This window comes from Pseudophryne corroboree, chromosome 6 (genome assembly GCF_028390025.1).
Source record: "Pseudophryne corroboree isolate aPseCor3 chromosome 6, aPseCor3.hap2, whole genome shotgun sequence".
Taxonomy (NCBI): Eukaryota; Metazoa; Chordata; class Amphibia; order Anura; family Myobatrachidae; genus Pseudophryne; species Pseudophryne corroboree.
Window position 1 is genome coordinate 828,284,408 of NC_086449.1, and position 23,720 is coordinate 828,308,127.

Here is a 23,720-nt window from a genome sequence, read left to right on the forward strand (position 1 = left end):
TCCTGCGCGCTTTCTGCCATTGCTGGATAACACAGACACCTGGGTGAATGAGTATCTCAGAGGTAAGGTCTTCCACGCAGGTGGCATCATGTGTCCACTCATGCCAGTCGGAGTCATTAGTCCGATTGGTTCCTCGATGTGCCTAGTATAATCCAGCTCTTTGCCTGGCATAAGGATTTGGGAAACTTTATTCATTATTTGATACATAATTATCCGTGACGGCTCAGTCTTGACTCTCTCTCAATTTTCTACTTTAGGGATAATCCCATGGCCGACGTCTACGGCGCCAATCTGTACAATCGCTATCTACAGAGCCGACGGGGGGATTCTCCTCGGCCGCAGAGCTGTGAATCCATCCTGGTGTGCACAGGTGTGTACGGCAGTCAGGGCGAGGTGCCCACTGACCCACACGAGAGCGTAACGCAGACCGTCTTTCACGGGCACCGAGACTTCAAACTTGACACCAGTCTGGTGGAGGCGTCCCATGTGGTCCGGGACGTGGGGGAAGCGGTGGACCTGGTGCTGAAGAAGGAGGGCGGGATGGCCGATGATGTCACAACTCCCGGTGTCGGGAAATGAGTGTCGCGGTGCATTGCAGAGCATGGACGCTTCCACGTAACGCAAATCGAGGGAGGGAATTAATTATCATAACATCTCTCAGGAATATAGCCATGTAAAAAAAAAAGAATCTGAATTTACAATGTTTTTTACAGTTGGACGAAGTCTTATACAGTATTTATTATTTTAGAGTGTGGAATGTGGCTTTATAAAGTGTTTGAGTTCCTTGCTGTTCGAGTGCGGAAGCTATATTCATGAGAATGAGGCCCGCCCATTAACCAGGAAGCATTAGGGGTCGTTTATAAAACGCACAAAGTGTGGTAGCTCAATGCCACTATTTTGTCGCAAGGGCGCCTTTTTATTGAAACGTAATTGTTAATCTTAATTCTCGCACAGGAATAGGCGCACTCATGGCCCCAATTCACATGGTATAGGATTTACTGGGCACTAAGTGACAATTAATGTGACACCAATAACACCCCAGCAGCGCAGGTGAGGGGCTGTCTGCCCTGAGCGCACTTTACTGGCATAAATATAATCTACGCGTGAAAACTGGTGCATCCAATTAGAAGTATGTTTATATTTTCTAATCCTTAAAATGACAGCTGGAATCTGATTGGCTGCTGTCACAAGCAAAACCTTTCTACTGGGTACTCGTTTTCATTCATTTCCACAAGTGTGCGGGAAACGGTTTTATTTTCTTGTTTTTGGGGGGGGAAATAAAACAGCTTTTATTATTATATGTTAATAATAAAAAATAATTTGGATTATTTTTTTTAATTACGTTTTGGCGGCTGAAAATTGTTGTAAGATTACAAACCGTGAGATTAATCACTTCAGCATACGCGTCATGAAATGCTGAACGCACTGCGGCTCTGACAAGTCCCACCACCCCCTATCAGATAAACAGTCTGCAGAACAATGAAAGCAGCTTCCCCGGCAATATAGTGAGTTCCGACTGCTTATGGAACGCCGACATCTGTGTTTGTGAGGAGTGTTGGACACTGGGCCTGTTTGAGTAAGTGCGGAGAATGCATCGGAACTCACGCTGGTGCCTGTTGCGCCACGGCGCACAGTTTATATTAAAGCTGGCAGGTATAATATAAGAGATGAAGATTAGCCATGTATATCCGGACAATGTATTATACACAGTGTATCATACAAAGTATATAGATGACCCACTGGCTTAAGTTATTAAATGAGAAGCCCCCTGTACAGAGCGCGACAGCCGCCATTTTGTATGACCTTTTCTGTTTTGTTTACCCTTCGCATTGAAACAGCTAATTGCAATCATTGCAGCATTTCGAACTTCATTAATTATTCCAGGTTGATGTTTGTGAAACGTGACCTCATTATCATCTCCTGGAAGACAGGGGCGCAGGATTTGACATAGTGAAACAGGTGCATTAATCACTTACTAACTAACGCTCGTTATGGCGGCACAAATTATTATTTGCAGGAAATTCTACATTACGGGGCCCAAAATATTATTTTACCTCTTTATAAGATTAAAAATGACATTTATGTGACATGTACAATTCACATATTACTATATATTAAACCCCAGTCTTAAATATAGGCACAAGAATTGCAGAACCAGCTGCAAAGTAGTTCAGAAAACCACATAGCGGGCAAACAGGTTAATAGAGGGGGTGGGGGTCCTGTAAAAGGTATGAGAGCCGCAGGGTCCCCCAGAGTGACGTGATGTGACCGTTTCGTTTATTGCTCATAAAAAGCCCTTCAAGAGCTTTTATGCATCAGTCTATGGGAGTGATGATCACTCAGCAACATGTTCTCTATATAGAGAAAAAAACATGGTCATAAATTCAAACAAGTACACTGCCACAATCCTAGTGGGTGGATGTATGGTGACCAACATGGGTGAGTGTGTAGAATGCACTGAGCCAGCCAATCAGGAATAGGTCTGGCTGGCCCAATGAACAGGAGTTTTGTGTGAAAATTCCCACTGGATTCTGGAGAGCTGCAGAAGTGTTTCTTCACTTACTGCAGTCATGCTGAATAATGGCTGCAGAGGTATTTCCTGTACGACTGATACTTCCTGTCTGACAGACTGGATGCAATGATCCACATAAAGTATGCATCTACATCCCTCTTTTTTAACATAAAGAACAATAAACAGGTGTGTGGGTGTTAAGCAGTGTAACAGGCGTTGGATGCTGGGACAGCGTACAACAAAGAACAAACAAAGGGCCTAATTCAGACCTCATCACAAAAGTGAAATCATTCTCTAATGGGCAAAACCATGTGCACTGCAGGTGGGGCAGATGTAACGTGCAGAGAGAGTTAGATTCGGGTGGGTTATATTGTTTCTGTGCAGGGTAAACACTGGTTGCTTTATTTTTACACTGCAATTTAGATTTCAGTTTGATCACACCCCGCCCAAATCTAACTCTCTGCACATGTTACCTCTGCCCCACCTGCAGTGCACATGGTTTTGCCCATTAGGTAAGTTTGCTGTGGCGATCAGGCCTGAATTAGGCCGAGAGAACAAACAAAACAGGGGTAAATTTACTAAGGTGGGAGTTTTTTTAGAACTGGTGATGTTGCCTATAGCAACCAATCAGATTCTATTATCTTCTAGAAGCAGCTTGCTAAATGTTAAGTAGAATCTGATTGGTTGCTATGGGCAACATCACTAGTTCTAAAAAACTTCCACCTTAGTAAATTTACCTCATAGTCATGGAATATTGGATTAGGCGTGGAAAAAGGGGCTAGTGTGTGTCCGGCCTCTGAATAGGCTCACTATTCGGCAAGGGACTGTCCTGCTTTTACAGTGGACTCATTATCCATCATGACGGGTATTCTGACACCCTTAGTGGGTGCCAGGTAAGGCGGAGGTGCTGACTTAAGCCCCCTCAGGAGTTGGTGCCTCATACAAAACACCATCAGATTGGAACACATAGCTGTTGGAAGATTCCTGCACAGTCCATACGAACATGACGGGTCTGGAACGGATGGTCTACCCAGGGGACAATGGTCTTAAACGATGGGATATTCTGAGCTGCAACCTGGGGTTCTGCAGTATTCAGGGCTTTGTGGAGAATTTTAAAGAGAAAATAAGGGTGCGCTATCAATAGAAGCTGGTAAGGGGGTGGTAAATTCCCCTAAATAGATACTAGACAAATAAAGGAAAATTACCAGCGCTGGCTGATCAGAATAATTAAAAAAATAAATATATTTAAAAATCCGAAAGGCTTGTTAATAATAAACACATTTATTACTGACACATATTAAAATAAACACATTGAATCAAATATGCCCCAAGTAAGCCTGTATAGGATATCGCTAGTTATGGTTCCACAATACTGGCTAGGAGACACTCATATAGGACTAATGTCACTGGCTGTGACCATCAATAATCGGTATTTGGCATAAATCCGATACTTTGCAATCATGAGGTTTTTACCAGTGATCCAAATGCAGATATCATCCACCTTGTAAACAACTGGAAAGTTTTTTTGTCCTTGGCAGATAAAAAGGAAAGCCCAGGTAGGTGGATGCTGCTGTGGAAACGTCCAGTCTTTTGCACAGGAGTGACCAATGGATACCAGCGGTGGTAGTGGATATCGGAACAGGCAAAAATCAACGCGTTTCGCTGGTTTGTTTGATCCAGCTTCCTCAGGCGCAAGTGCAAAAGACTGGACATTTCCGCCGCTACAGGAGGACTAAGTGGCGCTGGTCGTGACAGGAAGCGCTGGCGGGCAGCAGAAGTCGCGGGTGAGACGGACAGTGAAGTCTCACTTTGCGCAGCGGCTGTGCGAGATGGTGCCCTTAAGAGGTCGGCGCCATACGCGGCTGCATAGCTTGCGTTATTGGCTGGCTGGCCCTGGTCAGTGACCACATCCAGGAGTATACTGCCTTTAACGAGCTGACCAGATCTTCCCTGCAGTAGGTAAGATCTGAAGTTACAACTAATGACCCGTGGGACTACGTATCGGATCGTTAGTGAAAGCTACACGATTTGCACTATTACTAGCAATATATCGATCCAATGCAGCGAAATCGTGCACATCGTGCCTAATATTGTGTAATGTGTGGGGGTCTTTAAAGGGCTGCCGGGGGGAGTTCAAGGGAAATCATTAACAACATTGCATCGTTTGCATGTCGTTCTAATGTGTGGGGGCCTTAAGAGTATCTCTCACCTCTCTCTCGCCCCACCTCTCTCTCGCCCCACCTCTCTCTCTCACCCTCACCTCTCGTCCTGATTCTCATCCTCACCTCTCTCTTGCCCTCACCTGTCTCTCTTTCTTGTCCTCACTTCTCTCGCTTTCTTTTGTCCTCTCTCTTTCTCTTATTCTCTCTCTCTTGTGCTCATCTCAGTTACTTTCATAGCGGTTCTACTGTGGTGTAACATGCATAAGGGGCTCTACCATGGTATAATGTGCATAAGTGTCTCTACTTTAGTGTAACATGTAACGCTATACTGTAGTGTAATGTGTATAAGTGGCTCTACTATGGTGTAATGTGTATAAAGGGCTCTACTGTGGTGTAATGTGTATAAAGGGCTCTACTGTGATGTAACATGTATAAGGGACTCTACTGTGGTGTAATGTGAATAAGGGGCTATACTGTGCTCTTAAGTGTATAAGGGGCTCTACCATGGCATTTGTATAAGCTGCTCTAATTTAGTGTAACATGCATAATTGGCTGTGCTGTGGTGTAATGTGAATAAGTGGCTCTACTGTGGTGTAACATTTATAAGTGGCTCTACTGTGGTGTAACGTGTAAAAGTGGCTCTACTGTGGTGTAACGTGTAAAAGTGGCTCTACTGTGGTGTAACGTGTAAAAGTGGCTCTACTGTGGTGTAACATGTATAAATGGCTCTACTGTGGTGTAACATTTATAAGTGGCTCTACTGTGGTGCAATGTGTATAAGGAGCTCTACTGTGGTGTAATGTGTATAAGTGGCTCTACTGTGGTGTAACATTTATAAGGCGCTCTACTGTGGTCTAACGTATATAAGGGGCTCTACTGTGTTGTAACGTGTATAAGTGGCACTACTGTAGTGTAACGTGTATAAGTGGCTTTACTGTGGTGTAATGTGTATAAGGGGCTCTACTGTGGTGTAACGTATATAAGGGGCACTACTGTGGTGTAACGTGTATAAGGGGCTCTACTGTGATGTAACGTGTATAAGGGGCTGTGTTTTTTTCATGTGAATCATATGTGTTTTATCATTTTCTCCTAGATCTACAGATTCCCTTGTGTCATTATTATTATTATTATTATTATCCTTTATTTATATGGCGCCACAAGGGTTCTGCAGCGCCCAATTACAGAGTACATATGCACATAATCAAAACAGGAAAACAGTGACTTACAGTTGATGACAATTTAGGACAAGTACAGGGTAACTAAGCATAACCACACCAGTAAATGACAGAGAAGTTCCAGGTGGCAGAAGACTGCTGGATTTGGGCAGTTGAGGATTATTAAAGTAAGAAAAGGATAATCACATGAGGGAGGAGGGCCCTGCTCGTGAGAGCTTACAATATAAGGGTCATTGTTACATTATTACTTGTACTCCTGATATTTTACACACCACGTAAATGACAGTTATGTAAATATATGAGGGTTTATTCCACCAAGGGGCGTCAAAATCTATATCCGCTTACCCCCCAAAAAATTGGCTGAAGCAGGGCCCTGCCACTGACGATATCTTTTGTTAATTGCACAGTGTGTATGCATTATATAGTTTGTTCAGGACTGCCGTGGAGCCGCCAGGGAGTTCAAGGGAAATCCTTAGCGACATTGCATCATTTGCGAGTCGTTCTAATGCGTGGGGGCCTTAGTGGAGCACTGGTAAAAGCATGTCTGACCATTATAACATTCTTCACTGGCAAGCGTAGCTCATCAAAAAAATGTATTAGTGTCTCTGGATCCTCCTGATCTTCTCCCTCTGTATAGACAAATGTATCATTGTGATCAACAGTCCCAGCTCGGGGGAGCACGGTATACTGTATGCCTGTTTCTGACTTGTCTAAGAGCTCACACAGCAGTATATGCAATATTACTTCTTGAACTTGAGCCATGCGTCCATAATGGCGTCATCGAAAACCAGCGGATCTATTCATCGGAAACCTCATGTCTTTACAGCCAAAGATCTGAGACCATGTAAAGTGGCCTGTGTGCAAATCACCATGTGACCCTGCAGAGCTGCAGAAGTGTGTCTTTACTCTCTGCAATCATGCTGAATGGATGCAGAAGCACTTCCTGTATAACAAGCACTTCCTGTATGGCTAACACTTATACCCTGGCACATACACACACAAATGTATACACTGGCACACACGCGTATACCCTGGCATACACACACACACACACTATACTGGCACATACACACACGTGTATACCCTGGAACATACACAAATACATACATTCCACCAAAAAGGGACCGCCAAGTGTTACCATCCACACTATTCACAAATACATGTACACACACATACCCTCGCACATACCCTGGCGCGCGCGCGTACACACACACACACATATACCCTGGCGCACACACATCCCCTGGCACATACACACACACATATACCCTGGCACATACACACACATCCCCTGGCGCGTGCACACACACACACACACATATACCCTGGCACACACACATCCCCTGGCACATACACACACACATATACCCTGGCACATACACACACATACCCTGGCGCGTGCACACACACACACACACACATATACCCTGGCACACACACATCCCCTGGCACATACACACACACATATACCCTGGCACATACACACACATACCCTGGCGCGTGCACACACACACATATACCCTGGCGCACACACATCCCCTGGCACATACACACACACATATACCCTGGCACATACACACACATACCCTGGCGCGTGCACACACACACACACATATACCCTGGCACACACACATCCCCTGGCACATACACACACATACCCTGGCGCGTGCACACACACATGCAGTGGGGCAAAAAAGTTTTTGGACAGCAACCGATTGTGCAAGTTGACCCACTTATAAAGATGAGAGAGGTCTGTAATTTCCACCATAGGTGCACTTCAACTGTGAGAGACGGAATCTGGAAAAAAAAAAAAAAAACCAGGAAATCACATTGTATGATTTTAAAAATTTTCTCTTACGTCCTAGAGGATGCTGGGGACTCCAAAAGGACCATGGGGTATAGACTAGATCCGCAGGAGACATGGGCACACTAAAAAGACTTTGACTGGGTGTGAACTGGCTCCTCCCTCTATGCCCCTCCTCCAGACCTCAGTTAGATTCTGTGCCCAGGAGTGACTGGACACGCACTAGGGGAGCTCTACTGAGTTTCTCTGGAATGACTATGTTAGCCTTTTTTATTTTCAGGGAGACCTGCTGGCTACAGGCTCCCTGCATCGTGGGAGTGAGGGGAGAGAAGTCAGACCTACTTCTTCTTACTTAAGGGCTCTGCTTCTTAGGCTACTGGACACCATTAGCTCCAGAGAGGGTTTGATCACTTGGTGCGCCTAGCTGCTTGTTCCCGTAGCCGCGCCGTCACCCCCCTCACAGAAGCCAGAAGAAAGAAGCCGGGTGAGTATGCAGAAGGCAGAAGACTTCAGTAACGGAGGTACAGCGCAGCGTTCGCGCTGCGCTCCATGCTCCCACACACCAACGGCACTTTCAGGGCGCTGGGGGGGGGGAGTGCCCTGGGCAGCAAGTTACTGAGGGGCTTTTTCACTGGCAAGAGAGGCATATTCGGTGCCCGGGCACCGTGTACGATACCCCCGCCAGCATAAAAACCTTTGAATTTAAGCGGGACTACAGCGCGCCGGGAAGGGGCGGGGCTTAGCCGCACAGCTTACCAGCGCCATTTTATCTCTTCACAGACCGCTGCAGAGACGCTGGCCCGGACCTCCACTCTCCTTACAAGTATCTGGGGAGCAAAACGGGGGGGGGGGGGGGGCACAGGCAATTTGGTGCTATATATGTGTAATTTACAGCGCAACCTTCATAAATTATTCCTTTAGTAGTATATGGGCGCTGGGGTGCGAGCTGACATACTCCCTCTGTGTTCTCTCTACAGGCTTCCCTGTAGGTCTCTCCCCTATTTGGCCGGTGTGAGTGTGGGTGTGTCGGTACTGCGTGTCGACATGTCTGAGGCTCAGTGTTCCTCCCCGGAGGAAGTTACTGGGGGCACGGAGAAAGATTTGGGAGTGACTCTGTCGGCACAGCCGACTGCTGATTGGGTGAATATGTTGAGTACATTGAATGCAAACGTGGCATTATTGTCTAAGAGGCTGGATAAATCTGATTCTCAGACACAAACGTGGAGAAAATCCATGGAGGACGCTTTGTCTCAGGTACAGACCCCCTCAGGGTCACAAAAACGTTCATTTACCCAGATGCCAGATACAGATACCGACACAGACTCTGATTCCAGTGTCGACATCAATGAGGCCAGTTTACATCCGAAAGTGGTTAAGAGTATTCAGTACATGATTGTGGCTATTAAAGATGTTTTACATATTTCTGAGGAACCTCCGGTTCCAGATACGAGGGTTTGTTTATTTAAAGGGAAAAAGCCTGAGGTGAAGTCCGCCCCCTCTCCTGAACTGAACGCTCTTTGTGAAAAGGCTTGGGAATCGCCTGACAAAAGGTGGCAGATTCCCAAGAGAATTTTTATGGCATATCCTTTCCCCTCTGACGACAGGGAGAAATGGGAGTCGTCACCCAACGTGGACAAGGCTCTGTCTCGACTGTCCAAGAAGGTGGCGCTTCCGTCTCCTGACACTGCTGCCCTCAGGGATCCGGCGGATCGCAAGCAGGAGACGACGTTGAAGGCCATTTATGTCACTACTGTTGCACTACTCAGACCTGCTGTGGCGTCGGTATGGGTGAGTAGTGCTATTGCTAAGTGGGCTGATAATTTGGCATCTGATATGGATACCCTTGATAAGAATAACATTCTTTTGACTCTTGGTTACATCAAGGACGCTGCAGATTACCTGAAGGATGCGGCGAGGGATATTGGCCTCTTGGGATCAAGGGCCAATGCCATGGCGGTCTCGGCCAGGAGGGCGCTGTGGATTCATCAATGGAATGCAGATGCCGACTCCAAGAAAGCTATGGAAGCTCTCCCTTTTAAAGGTAGTGTCTTGTTTGGTGACGGCCTTGCTGACCTGGTGTCTACCGCTACAGTGGGTAAGTCATCTTTTCCTTATGTTCCCGCACAACAGAAAAAGGCGCCCCATTCTTAGATGCAGTCCTTTCGGCCTAATAAATACAAAAAAGGAAGGGGTTCGTCCTTCCTCGCTTCAAAGGGTAGAGGAAGGGGAAAAAGGTCGCCTGCTGTGTCTGGCGCTCAGGACCAAAAGTCATCCCCCGCCTCTGCCAAGTCCACCGCATGATGCTGGGGCTTCTCTACTGGAGTCCGTGCCGGTGGGGGGCCGTCTCCGAATCTTCAGTCAGGTCTGATTTCAATCGGCCCTGGATCCTTGGGTCTTAGACATAGTGTCCCAAGGGTACAAACTGGAGTTTCAGGAGATGCCCCCCCGCCGCTTTTTTAAATCGGCCTTGCCAGTTTCTCTTCCAGAAAGAGGAGTAGTAAACGCTGCGATACAAAAGCTGTGTCAACAGAGGGTCATTGTCCCGGAACCCCCGTCCCAACGGGGGGGGAAGGGTTCTATTCGAGCCTCTTTGTCGTGCCGAAACCGGACGGCTCGGTCAGACCGATTCTGAACCTAAAATCCCTCAATCCATACTTGAAAACTTTCAAGTTCAAGATGGAATCTCTTCGAGCTGTGATTTCCAGCTTAGAAGGGGGGGATTTTATGGCGTCAGTCGACATAAAGGTTGCCTACTTACATGTCCCGATATATCCTCCTCATCAAACCTTCCTAAGATTTGCGGTGCAGGATTGTCATTACCAATTTCAGACGTTGCCGTTTGGGCTTTCCACGGCCCCGAGATTCTTCACCAAGGTGATGGCGGAAATGATGGTACTCGTACGCAAGCAGGGTGTCACAATTATCCCGTACTTGGACGATCTCCTGATAAAGGCGAGATCAAAGGAGCAGTTGCTAAGAAGCGTGGAACTCTCCCTGATGGTTCTGCAACATCATGGGTGGATTCTCAATTTGCCAAAGTCTCAGTTGATTCCGACAACTCGGCTGCCCTTCTTGAGCATGATCCTAGACACAGAACTGAGGAGTGTGTTTCTTCCGGCGGAAAAAGCTCTGGAAATCCAGACCATGGTCAAGGAGATTCTGAAACCGGCAAGAGTGTCGATTCATCAATGCACTTGAGTGCTAGGGAAGATGGTTGCGGCTTATGAAGCCATTCCGTTTGGCAGGTTTCATGCCTGGGTGTTTCAGTGGGATCTGCTGAACAAATGGTCCGGGTCTCACCTGCACATGCACCGGAAAATAAGTCTATCTTCCAGGACCAGAAGTTCTCTCCTGTAGTGGCTGCAAAGTTCTCACCTTCTAGAGGAACGCAGATTCGGAATCCAGGATTGGGTCCTGCTGACCACGGATGCAAGTCTCCGAGGCTGGGGTGCAGTCACACAAGGAAGAAGCTTTCAGGGAAAATGGTCAAGCCAGGAATCTTGTCTCCACATAAATGTTCTGGAGTTAAGAGCCATTTACAACGGCCTTCTGCAAGCGAAGAACCTTCTTCAAGGTCTACCTGTCCTGATCCAGTCGGACAACATAACATCGGTGGCGTACGTAAATCGCCAGGGCGGAACAAAGAGCAGGAGCGGCAATGGCGGAGGCCACAAGAGTTCTCCGCTGGGCGGAACAGCACGTAAGCGCTCTGTCAGCAGTTTTCCTTCAGGGCGTGGACAACTGGGAAGCAGACTTTCTCAGCAGACACAATCTCCATCCAGGAGAGTGGGCCCTTCATCCAGAGGTGTTTGCAGAAGTAACAAGGTGTTGGGGAATCCCTCAAATAGACATGATGGCGTCTCGCCTCAACAAGAAGCTTCCGAGGTATTGTTCCAGGTCAAGAGACCCCCAAGCCAGTGCAGTGGACGCCCTGGTAACTCCGTGGGTGTTTCAGTCGGTATATATGTGTTCCCTCCACTTCCTCTCATTCCAAAAGTGCTTAGGATCATAAGACGAACAGGGGTTCAGGCAATACTCGTCCTTCCAGATTGACCACGGAGGGCCTGGTATCCGGATCTTCAGGAATTGCTCATAGAAGATCCTTGGCCGCTTCCTCTAAGAGAGGACCTGTTACTGCAGGGGCCATGCGTGTTTCCGGACTTACTGCGGCTAATTTTGACGGCGTGGAGGTGGAACGCCAAATCTTAGCTCATAAAGGTATTCCCGGAGAAGTCATCCCCACTCTCCTTAAGGCTAGAAAGGAGGTCGCGGCAAAACATTATCACCATATTTGGAGAAAATATGTGTCGTGGTGTGAAACCAAAACAGCTCCTGCGGAGGAGTTTCACTTGGGTCGTTTCCTCCATTTTTTGCAGGCAGGCGTGGATGCTGGCCTGAAATTGGGTTCCATCAAAGTGCAGATTTCGGCTTTATCTATTTTCTTTCAAAAATAATTGGCCGTCCTTCCTGAGGTTCAGACTTTTGTAAAGGGAGTGCTGCATATCCATCCTCCATTTGTGCCACCCGTGGCACCGTGAAGTGGTGTTACAGTTTCTTATGTCTCACTGGTTTGAACCTTTGCGAAAGGTTGAGTTAAAGTTTCTCACTTGGAAAGTGGTCATGCTTTTGGTTTTGGTCGTCTGCCAGACGAGTGTCAGAATTGGCGGCTTTGTCTCACAAGAGCCCATATTTGATTTTTCATGTGGATAGAGCAGAATTGAGGACTCGTCAACAATTTCTGCCGAAGGTGGTTTCTTCGTTTCACATTAATCAACCTATTGTGGTGCCTGTGGCTACAAATGCCGTGATGGTGCCAAGATCTCTTGATGTCGTGAGAGCTTTGAAAATTTATGTCGCCAGAACGGCTCTTGTTAGGAATACGGAGGTTCTGTTTGTCCTGTATGCTTCCAACAAGATTGGAAATCCTGCTTCCAAGCAGACTATTGCTCGCTGGATTTATAATACGATTCAGCACGCTCATTCTACGGTTGGATTGTCGTTGCCGAAGTCAGTGAAGGCCCATTCTACCAGGATGGTGGGCTCATCTTGGGCGGCTGCCCGAGGGGTCTCGGCACTTCAACTTTGCCGAGCAGCTACGTGGTCGGGTTCAAACACTTTTGCTAAGTTCTACAAGTTTGATACCCTGGCTGATGAGGACCTTATGTTTGCTCACTCGGTGCTGCAAAGTCGTCCGCACTCTCCCGCCCGGTCTGGAGCTTTGGTATAGACCCCATGGTCCTTTTGGAGTCCCCAGCATCCTCTAGGACGTAAGAGAAAATAGGATTTTAATACCTACCAGTAAATCCTTTTCTCCTAGTCCGTAGAGGATGCTGGGCGCCCGTCCTAGTGCAGACTGTTGCAGTTGTATTGATACTTGTTGTTTTTGGTTACACGAAGGAGGTTGTGTATCAGTTATATTCAGCTTGTTGCTGTTGTTACTTCATACTGTTATCTGGTATTCCTGCTAATCCAGTTGTACGGTGTGTTTGTGGTGTGAGCTGGTATGTATCTCACCATTAGTTAACAAAAATCCTTTCCTCGAAATGTCCGTCTCTCCTGGGCACAGTTCCTATAACTGAGGTCTGGGGGAGGGGCATAGAGGGAGGAGCCAGTTCACACCCAGTCACAATCTTTTTAGTGTGCACATGTCTCCTGCGGATCCCGTCTATACCCCATGGTCCTTTTCATGCATCCTCTACGGACTAGGAGAAAAGGATTTACCGGTAGGTATTAAAATCCTATTTATTTGTATATTCTTGTGGAAAATAAATATTTGGACAATCAGAAAGTTGAACTCAATACTTTGTAATATAACCTCAGTTGGCAATTCCAGAGGTCAAACGTTTCCTGTAGTTCTTGACCAGGTTTGCACACACTGTAGCAGGTATTTTGGCCCACTCTTCCATGCAGATCTTCTCTAGGTCTGTCATGTTTTGGGACTGTCGCCGGGCAACACGGACTTTCATCTCCCTCCACAGATTTTCTATTGGGTTGAGGTCTGGAGACTGGCTAGGCCACTCCAGGACCTTGAAATGCTTCTTACGGAGCCACTGCTTAGTTGCCCGTGTAACAGGGCTGGGGCGTGATGCGGTGCCTGCTGCCGTGCAGGTGTCACACTGCTTACCTGTGGCTGCTCCTGTCACGTACAGTACGCGGAAGCGTCAAGAAACCCAACCTTCCGGATCAATCAGACGCGGACACCTCTCAACAATGGTCGACTATCAGCCTAAAGGGAAGGGACGTACCGATTAAGACGTGTCAACCCTCTTTCTCAAGAGTGGGGCAGGGGTAGCCGCGACCTTCACTGGCTGGGTGGAAGGTCATCACTGGCCAGAGGCCTCAGCTACCCAATTCTCACACACTCGCACTCTCGCACGTAGTGTGATGAAAGGGGTCCTCACGTCCGTGAGCAAAACCCCTAACCGGTATACGGGGACGATAACAAACGGACACAGAGCAATACTCACTCCTGACTGGTCACCTTGATAGTCGCACCTCTCTGCTTCTGTTGGGGTAAGAAGAACAGCCTCCCTAACTGCAGGCTACTCTAACGGCTAACAACAAATTACAGCCTAACTACGCCTGCTTGAACAAATTAACGTTAACAACTGAGACTGCTGGTTCTAACCCAAACTAACAGAGACCGGACTAACCAGTCACAATAATTATACAACAAGTCAGTGGAATAATACCCCGGCACAATAAGTTAACCCCGAATGACCAACTCCACTTACCGCTTACTGGTCGTTAGCCACTTCTTTCCCCTCCTTACTGAGGACGCGAATGGGGAGTCTTATGGACAGCTGTCCACTCCAGACTAACGGGAAGTAGAGGCGCGTGGGACGGGAACGTTACGCCACACTCTCTCCATTCCCTTGCACTGTACACCGTGTGGGACCAGCCGGTTCCTCACACCCGACCAGACGCAAGTCCTCTGGGAGCTACCATACGGACCCACTCCCAGCAGAACCCGTCCGGGCCGGTCTGTACAATACAACCCCAGGTCCTATAAAATACCGGGGGAGGCACAGGCCGGAATCCTGGGTGAGGTGCAGGTCGGGGGCCTGGGTGAGGCCACAGGCAGGAGGCCTTGATGGGGGCACAGGCCGGAGGCCTGGTTCTGGGCACGGGCGGTGGCCTGGTTCTGGGCACAGGCCGGTGGCCTGAGGATGGGGCACAGGCCGGGAGGGCCTGACTATGCTAGGTACAGGCCGGGAGGGCCTCGTTATTCCCGCAGACCTAATGCCTGTCCCTGGTGCTCTAGGGAGGGCTATAAGTATGTATAAGTGGCCCACGGCCGCTTACCCGTCACGGTGGGAGAGGCTGCAGCGGGGAGCTTCGTTAGCTCTTTTACTTCCCACACGCTGCAGAACTCTCCGCTGGACTTCTGCCGCTGGGCGTCTTTCCCCCGCCAAGTCTTCCGCTGACGTCTTCCTCCTCTTCTTCTTCCTCGCCGTCACCATCGCTGCCGTCGCCGCCGCCTCCGCTTCTCTGTCTTCTTCTCCAGGACCTCTTCTGTCCGCGCCCGGCGCCCGACTGAGCTCTCCCACTCCGCAGTGTCTCTTATATGATGCCGGGAGTGGGCGGAGCTATGACGCAGCGAGCCCTGATTGTCTCGCCGCGGCCTCTCACCATTGGCTGCCAATGTGCGAGCCCCGATTGCCTCGCGCTTGGTGTGCCATTCAAATTGCCTAGCGGATGCAAGTCCCTCCATGCTGGAAACCAGCTGCCGCGCCCGCCGCACCGCTGGAGGGGAACGGGGAGCAGCACTCTCCACACCCGGGTGGTGTGTTCGGGGTCATTGCCATGCTGGAAGACCCAGCCACGTTCCATCTTCAATGCTCTTACTGAGGGAAGGAGGTTTTTGCCCAAAATCTCACGATACATGGCCCCATTCATCCTCTCCTTAATACGGATCAGTCGTCCTGTCCCCTTTGCAAAAAAGCAGCCCCAAAGCATGATTTTTCCACCCCCATGCTTCACAGTGGGTATGGTGTTCTTGTGATGCCATTCATCATTCTTCTCCCTCCAAACACGGCGAGTGGAGTTTATACCAAAAGGTTTGATTTTGCTCTCATCTGACCACATTACATTCTCCCAATCCTCCTCTGGATCATCCAGATGGTCACTGGCAAACTTTAGACGGGCCTGGACATGTGCTGGCTTAAGCAGGGGGACCTTTTGGGCTCTGCAGGATTTCAATCCATGACAACGTAGTGTGTTACTATTGGTAACCTTTGTGACTGTGGTCCCAGCTCTCTTGAGGTCATTGACCAGGTCCCCCCGTGTAGTTCTGGGCTGATTCCTCACCGTTCTCAAGATCATTGATACCCAACGAGGTGAGAACTTGCATGGAACCCCAGGTCGAGGGAGATTGTCAGTGATCTTGTATTTCTTCCATTTTTTTAATAATTGCGCCAACAGTTGATCTCTTCTCACCAAGCTGCTTGCCTATTGTCGAGCAGCTCATCCCAGCCTTGTGCAGCTCTACAATTTTGTCCCTGGTGCCCTTAGACAGCTCTCTGGTCTTGGCCATGGTGGAAAGGTAGCAGTCTGACTGTGTGAGGGTGTGGACAGGTGTCTTTTATACAGATAACCAGTTCAAACAGGTGCCATTAATACAGGTAACGATTGGAGGGTAGAAGAGCTGCTTAAAGAAGAAGTAACAGGTCTGTGAGAGCCAGAAATCTTGCTGCTTGGTAGGTGTCCAAATATTTATTTTCCACAAGAATATACAAGTAAATTGTTTAAAAATCATACAATGTGATTTCCAGATTCTGTCTCTCACAGTTGAAGTCTATGATGGAATTACACAGATCTCTCATCTTTTTAAGTGGGTCAACCTGCACAATCGGTGGTTGTCCAAATACTTTTTTGCCCCACTGTATACCCTGGCGCGCGCGCGCGCACACACACACACACACACACACACATACCCTGGTGCGTGCACACACACACACACACACACACGTTCCCTGGCACATATACACACACATATCCTGGCGGGCACGCGTGCGCGCACAAACACAGATATACCCTGGCAAATACACACATACCCTGGCACATACACACACAAGTATACACTGGAACATACACACATATAAATGTATATCCTGGCACACACACATATTCACACACCAGGGACGTGCAGTCAGGGGAGGCAGGGGAGGCAGTGCCTCCCCTGTCATTAATGATTAAGATAATACAAAGAAGATGCATATGACACATATTCTGTGTCATATGTATCTTCTTAATATTATTCTGATCATTGCTCCCCTCCTTATGTGTTTGGGAGGCACCGATCGTGGTGCCTCCCGTTATCTCTGGGGATAATATGGGGGGCGGACACGGGCGGGGACTAGCCATGGGCTGTAAAAGCCCATTGAAAATGTATGGGAAAGCGGCACCATTAGTGGTGCCGCTTTCCTACAGGGACGTGCTTTCAACCTATGAAAGCACGTCCCTGTCAGTGAGGCTACAGTGATTGGCCAGCGGATCCGTCACTGGATCCGCTGTCAATCACTGTGCGGGCGGCTGAATGCGGCGATTGTGCGGGATGCGGCGGCGGTGGTGCGGGCGGCGGTGGAGCAGGCGGCGGGTTGCGGCGGCGGAAAATTACCTTTATCTGCAGAGTTTGGCAGCGGAGCGGTTCCAGTTTCAAAAATGGCGCCTCAGCGTCATTTTTGAAATTCAAGATGGCCGCCGCGAGCCAATCACGGCTCGCCGCGTCATCGCCCCGCCCCCTCCGGCTGACTTATATAAGTCAGCGCGAGGCGGAGGAGAGTCAGTCCGACGGCGGAGGAGGAGCTGTGAAGAGCTCCTGAAGAAAGAAGACGGCTGGAAGTCCTGGCTGGGCGGCGGCTATGCAAAAGAGCTTAGCAGCCGCCGCCCACAAGGTGAAGACGCTGGAAGCCCTGGGGGGGTGGCGCCCCCCAGGTGAAGACGCCGGAAGCCCTGGGAAGGCGGCGGCCACGCAAAAGAGCTTAACGGCCGCCGCCCCCAGGTGAAGACCCAGTTAAATAAAGCTTCTTTTCAAGACGTGTGGCGTTTTATTTTAATATTTTCTTTACAGGTGGACTATAGGTGCCAGCGGGCCCTTTATGTCCGGGCATGCTGGCACTTGTGGTTCTCCAAGTGCCAGCATGCTGGGGCAGGCTTGCTGGGACCTGTAGGCCACCTGTAAAGAACAATATTAACACACAATGAACCCCGCACCCACCGCCACCAGGGGTGCGGGGCATAGCACTGGGCTATCAGCCCAGTGCTGGTTATTGCTCGGGAGGGGGGACCCCATTTTTATTTTTTGGGGTTCCCACTTTCCGAGGAATTCCAACCCTGGGCTGACTGGCTGGGGGGCAGATTAATGTTATGGCAGGGGGACCCCACACTGAGTGTCTCCCCTGCTATGGCATTACTCCCCCTGGCTGGTTCTGCCTAGTGCTGGTTTTCCTGATGTGGTGGGGGACCACACTTTTTTTTTTTCCGGGGGGGGGGGGGGGCTTGTTAGCTGCCAGTGCCTCCCCAACCTGTGATCCCACCGCACGTCACTGTAACACACAGACATGTTCACACACACATACAGCACTGGCAGCAGCACACTGTGGTCCTCCCCCTGCCGCCTCCTCCTGTCCCCGCCAGGGGGCGGCCGCTCTCAGCTGATGGTGCGGCCACAGTGATAGCAGAGGCTCCCGGCTGCCGCCTCCTCCTCCTCTCCCCACCAGGGGGCGGCCGCTCTCAGCTGATGCTGCGGCCGCAGTGATAGCAGAGGCTCCCGGCTGCCGCCTCCTCCTCTCCCCACCAGGGGGCGGCCGCTCTCAGCTGATGGTGCAGCCACAGTGATAGCAGAGGCTCCCGGCTGCCGCCTCCTCCTCTCCCCACCAGGGGGCGGCCGCTCTCAGCTGATGGTGCAGCCGCAGTGATAGCAGAGGCTCCCGGCTGCCGCCTCCTCCTCTCCCCACCAGGGGGCGGCCGCTCTCAGCTGATGGTGCGGCCGCAGTGATAGCAGAGGCTCCCGGCTGCCGCTGTGAGATCCCGGAGATATAGGGGGGCTGCTGCCTCTGCTCCCCGGATCCCGCATCACCCCTGGCGGAGGAGTGCCTGCATTAGCTCCCGGGATGTCACATCTTCCCTGCCGGACACCGTGCAGCACCCGCCGGCTACCACACCCTGCATTACACCCCCGGCTCCGTGCATCCACCTGTGCCCGACACACCGAGGACCTCTGCCGGGTGATGCCTCTGGTACCTACTACCTCCTCTCAGCTGCTACCCTGACCCCATACCTCCCTGCGATATACCCCAGGATCTACAGCCCCCTGCAACCGTACCTCCCAAGCCCCCTTCTTACCCACTATCCTCCCCTGCAGCTATAGCCCTATCACACCTCACCCCCTATCCCCCCTGCCTGCAGCTACAACCCTATCCCCCCCTTACCCCCTATCCCCTCCTGCAGCTATAGCCCTATCCCCCCCCCTTCTTACCCCCTATCCCCTCCTGCAGCTATAGCCCTATCCCCCCCTCTTACCCCCTATCCCCCCTGCAGCTATAGCTCTATCCCCCCTCTTACCCCCCTATCCCCCCCTGCAGCTATAGCTCTATCCCCCCCCTCTTACCCCCTTTCCCCCCTGCAGCTATAGCTCTATCCCCCCCTGCAGCTACAGCCCTATCCCCTCCCTGCAGCCATAGCTATACCATATACCCCAAACCCTTCTCCCACCCGGCAGCTGTGTCTCTGGATCCTATGTTCCTGATTCTGTCCCCAGGCCCTGTCACACCCCCTCACTCAGTGTTATTTCCTCCTCCCCCATAGTGTTTGATCCCCTCCCAGATCTTGTGCATCCTCCTTGGCTATAGATAATTCCACGCCCTGCAGCCTTATAGTGCCCCCGTTTTTCTGCCACCTGTAGACCCGCTCACCAGCATCCTGCCCCCTCCACTTTCCCCCCTTCCCGTGGCCCCCTCGTGCCCCCCCTCCTTGGACTCTTCCTCCACCTCCTCCACTTTGGGGATGACGGCTGGGGAGTTTCCGCATGGGGGTCAGGGGGGGCTGCTGCGCGGGGGCCCGGGCTGTGCATTGCGCGGCTGCTACAAGGCGCTCTCCCTGCTGCTGCTCCTGGCACAGGGTGCCCTGCTGGACCTCTATCTCATAGCTGGCACAGACTTGTATTGGTGCTCCTGGATCGCCACTGACCTGGTGGTGGTAGCTGGATGGGGCATCTTCTACTCCAAGAACAGCCGGGGTCAGAGTGCGTTCCAGGGCTCCCTCAGCAGCAGCGGCTACGGCCAGGTTCAGCGGCCCAAGAAAGGACAGTTTGCGTACAGCCACCTGGCCTGGCTCATCTATGCCATAGCGTTCACCCCGAAAGTGGCGCTGATACTCTGCACCCCCATCGTGGACCAGATTGAGGCTGGGGTACCGTTGGGCAGCACCGGATTCAGACTCACTGTGGCCCTCTCCGTCCCTCTCCTGTGGGCCCTAGTGCGCTCGCTCAGTGTTGACCCACGGGGATGGCCGCACCAGAGGGCCACCGGATGCTTCCTTGCCTCCTGCTTGGACCTACTTGACAGCTATGCTCTCCTGCAACACATGCTGGAAGGAAAACTGCCCCTCACTCCACTTATCCGCTACCCTTTGCTGGCTGTATACTTTGTGGCCCTGGCCTCCCCCGTCCTCTGGTTGTCCGAGCTGGACTCCGGAGCCCCCGCCGGCTGCTGCCGACTCTTCCTGCGCCTCCTCTCAGGATCTCTGGTGGATGCTCCGCTCTTGGCTCTTCGCTGCTTCCTGATGTTGGGTCCGGCCAACCAACCTGCCTCCGTCTTCATGCTGAAGAATGTCTTCTTCTTGACCTGCCGCTGGCTGGAAGTCCTGGAGCTGTGCTGTCTCCTGAGGTCTCCAGGCCCTGACCATACAGTCCGGCCCCCGGGTCAGTTCAGCCACTGTGTGTCGGAAAATGACATGGGGCCTCACGCCTACGTCAACACGCTGGCGGTGACGTCGCAGAAGTGAGCTTGGTGCGACGCAAAGGCCTACAGACCTGGAAGGCAACCCCACTCCTGGGGGCTCATTCTCCGGTGGATCTGTCTGTTCTTCTCTTGCCAACACTGCCATGTGATAATATCAGGGGCTGACTGTACCCGGGTGCCTGCCCAGATCACTCACATCAGCCCCTGAAGTCTATCTGTAGGAGAACTACAAGTACCACAAGATCTCGCCCCTGTATTCTGCTCCAATCGGGTTAAACGTCCGCTATCCAGATGTTAAAAGTACTATTGTATGTCATTTGTGTGCTTGAAGTGGGAGTGCCCCTATCCTGCATGGAATTTAATGTAGGAACAGCAGATCTCGGTGTTGACCATATATGTGAGTGATGGCTGGTACGTGGTGTCGGAGGCTGGGAGAAGATGAATACGGTGTAATGGAGAACTGACGACCAATGCACACCTCTCTGGTTCAGTCTTGTGAGATGAAAATGACTTGTCAGTGAAATTCTGGTGGGGCTGAAGTAATGGTAAGGCACACTAGCCAGTTGCCTAAGGAGGCTGAGAGCATCTGGAGCTCACCTGCCATGGGGAGGGTGTGTTGGTACATGTAGTTCCACAACAGCAAAGTGGCTATCTCGGCTCCAAGGCTTCAGTATTGATTTATATTTATATAGAGATTTTAGAAGTGTTATATTTTGGGAAGGCGTTTTCAGCCAGTAGGAATAAACAGAGTTTATGTTGTTGGCCTAAAGCTGACCAATTAAAAATCCCATCTTCACTCTCTAATTCTTCCCCCTGTTCCTCTTCAGTCTCTCATTCTTCCACTTGTTCCTCTTCAGTTTCTAATTCTTCCCCCTGTTCCTCTTCAGTTTCTAATTCTTCCCCCTGTTCCTCTTCAGTTTCTAATTCTTCCACCTGTTCCTCTTCACTCTCTCTAATTCTTCCACCTGTTCCTCTTCACTCTCTCTAATTCTTCCACCTGTTCCTCTTCACTCTCTAATTCTTCCCCCCTGTTCCTCTTCACTCTCTAATTTTCCCCCGTTCCTCTTCACTCTCTCTAATTCTTCCCCCTGTTCCTCTTCAGTCTCTCATTCTTCCCCCTCTTCCTCTTCAGTTTCTAATTCTTCCCCCCTGTTCCTCTTCACTCCCTAATTTTCCCCCGTTCCTCTTCACTCTCTCTAATTCTTCCCCCCTCTTCCTCTTCACTCTCTCTAATTCTTCCCCCCTCTTCCTCTTCACTCTCTCTAATTCTTCCCCCCTCTTCCTCTTCACTCTCTCTAATTCTTCCCCCCTCTTCCTCTTCACTCTCTCTAATTCTTCCCCCCTCTTCCTCTTCACTCTCTCTAATCCCCCCCCCCCTCTTCCCTCTATAATTCTTCCCCCCCTCTTCCTCTTCACTCTCTCTAATTCTTCCCCCTGTTGCTGTTGGATATGTAACAACAGCCTTACCCACAAGTCTCCCACCTATGGCATATACCTGTACATTTATTTTTTAAATCAGATACTTTGTACAGAGCACATGTTATTTTGATTCATTTATATTCAGCCATTCATAGTATCAGCCCAAGAAAGGACCGTCGCTATGAACGACCTATTCATTCCCTACTGCCTTATGGATAAAATAATATCTTAATTTCCCTACTGCCTTATGGATGAAATAAAGCATTTATACTTATCAGCTTCTCTGCAGAAACTGGATTGGGATGATTCTGGCTGCCAGAACCTCTTGTTATGTTTAAGTCAGAGCTGCAGGGGAAGCTGATTAAGTCATGAGAAATTCCTTGTTCCACTTTCTTGTTACACGCAGATCAGCATTCACAAGTGCTCTCTTTCCACCATAAGAAATCAACCACAGCGTTCATGTTTACCTTCAGTACTGATTGATTAGACAAGCTTGTAAACAATTTTGAGAAATGTTTCCTGTTACCATACGTGTACTGGGCATTAACCTGTGCTGCGCTGGAGACTGAACGCTAGTATTAGGGAGGTTGGTGGTACAATTACCTTTGTCATCTTTTCATTTTTAGTTTCATGAATAATTGCAATGGCTTTGTTCTTACCACCAGATGACTTTCGTAGCTAGTGCATGCAATCCTGCAACTTTTACTATACACCGTTTTGTATTATGTCTCAATCTGACTCTCTTCCGTGCCTTTCAGCCTTGTCTGTATATGTTACAGATTGGGTTGTTTATTTTACTGCCCTTGGAAGTGATCTGTAGACACAGTTGTAGGCATATGATTGAGTGCAACAACAGATCTATGATCCACTCAAGGGAAAACAAGATAAACATCCCCACGTAGATGCTATAAAGTGTTTGCTGAAAAGCACAGATGGGATATATTTGATTGGCACAATGATTTTTGGTACATGTAGTTTTTCTATTGGCGTGTGCTTCACGTTCTTACTTTCTGTGGATAAAACGTGGTGAAATAATGAGATATACTGGTACCAGTCACACCCAGTGTCATATGCATTTTATTCCTGTCATTGTTGTTACACCAGTCGGCCTACTACAAGGATTTTTAATACTTCAGATCATGATTATAAAGTTAAGGCCCAATATATTTTAACCCCTTAGTTTACATTATCCTGGCGTTGTTGTTTTCTGCCACTTACGGGCAAGTGTAATAAAAACGCGGCAATTGGGTGCAGCCATTTTAATTGATGGCGATGCCAGTTATGTCAATTCATTTGTAGTTTCATCCAACAAAACACATGTGAATAGTAAAGAAACATTTATTCATTAAAATATATCGTCATGAAGTTACTGACGTAGGGAAACTAATATATTAGGTTTCTGTTACCGAGAGCAACGGGTTCTATTTATCTGTTCTAATCACAGTCAGCCGCATGTTCCGGTTTAAACCGGGCCGGCCCCTGGTAACTCGCACCTCATGAATATCAGTCATGCCTCATAAATATATATCAGGCCTCATGAATGTTAGTCGGGCAGCGCCTCACCAATGTGTAGCACATTAGCCCACAAAATGGCCGCCTCCACTTTTAAACATATAGACAGAGGATGTGAGAGAACAGATAATAGGATTATCCAGATATGTACCGCCTTACGTATTTCTTATGGAA

General features: G+C 49.6%; 2 protein-coding genes across 5 annotated transcripts in view; both read left to right on the top strand.

Annotated features, from left to right (window-relative positions):
- HDHD5 (haloacid dehalogenase like hydrolase domain containing 5) overlaps positions 1 to 1,338 on the top strand; it is a 77,431-nt gene extending 76,093 nt beyond the window's left edge. For all 4 annotated transcript variants that reach the window (XM_063929325.1, XM_063929327.1, XM_063929326.1 and 1 more), the window contains exon 8: positions 258 to 1,338. In XM_063929325.1, the coding sequence (XP_063785395.1) occupies positions 258 to 579 (322 nt within the window). In that variant the 3' untranslated portion in view covers positions 580 to 1,338. The remainder of the gene's footprint in view (positions 1 to 257) is intronic.
- Positions 1,339 to 19,246: 17,908 nt separating this feature from the next.
- Positions 19,247 to 23,112, top strand: TMEM121B (transmembrane protein 121B). The gene has a single exon (XM_063929328.1). The coding sequence runs from the start codon at positions 19,660 to 19,662 to the stop codon at positions 20,656 to 20,658; it is 999 nt and encodes a 332-aa protein (XP_063785398.1). The 5' UTR covers positions 19,247 to 19,659; the 3' UTR covers positions 20,659 to 23,112.
- The last annotated feature ends 608 nt before the right edge of the window (positions 23,113 to 23,720 follow it).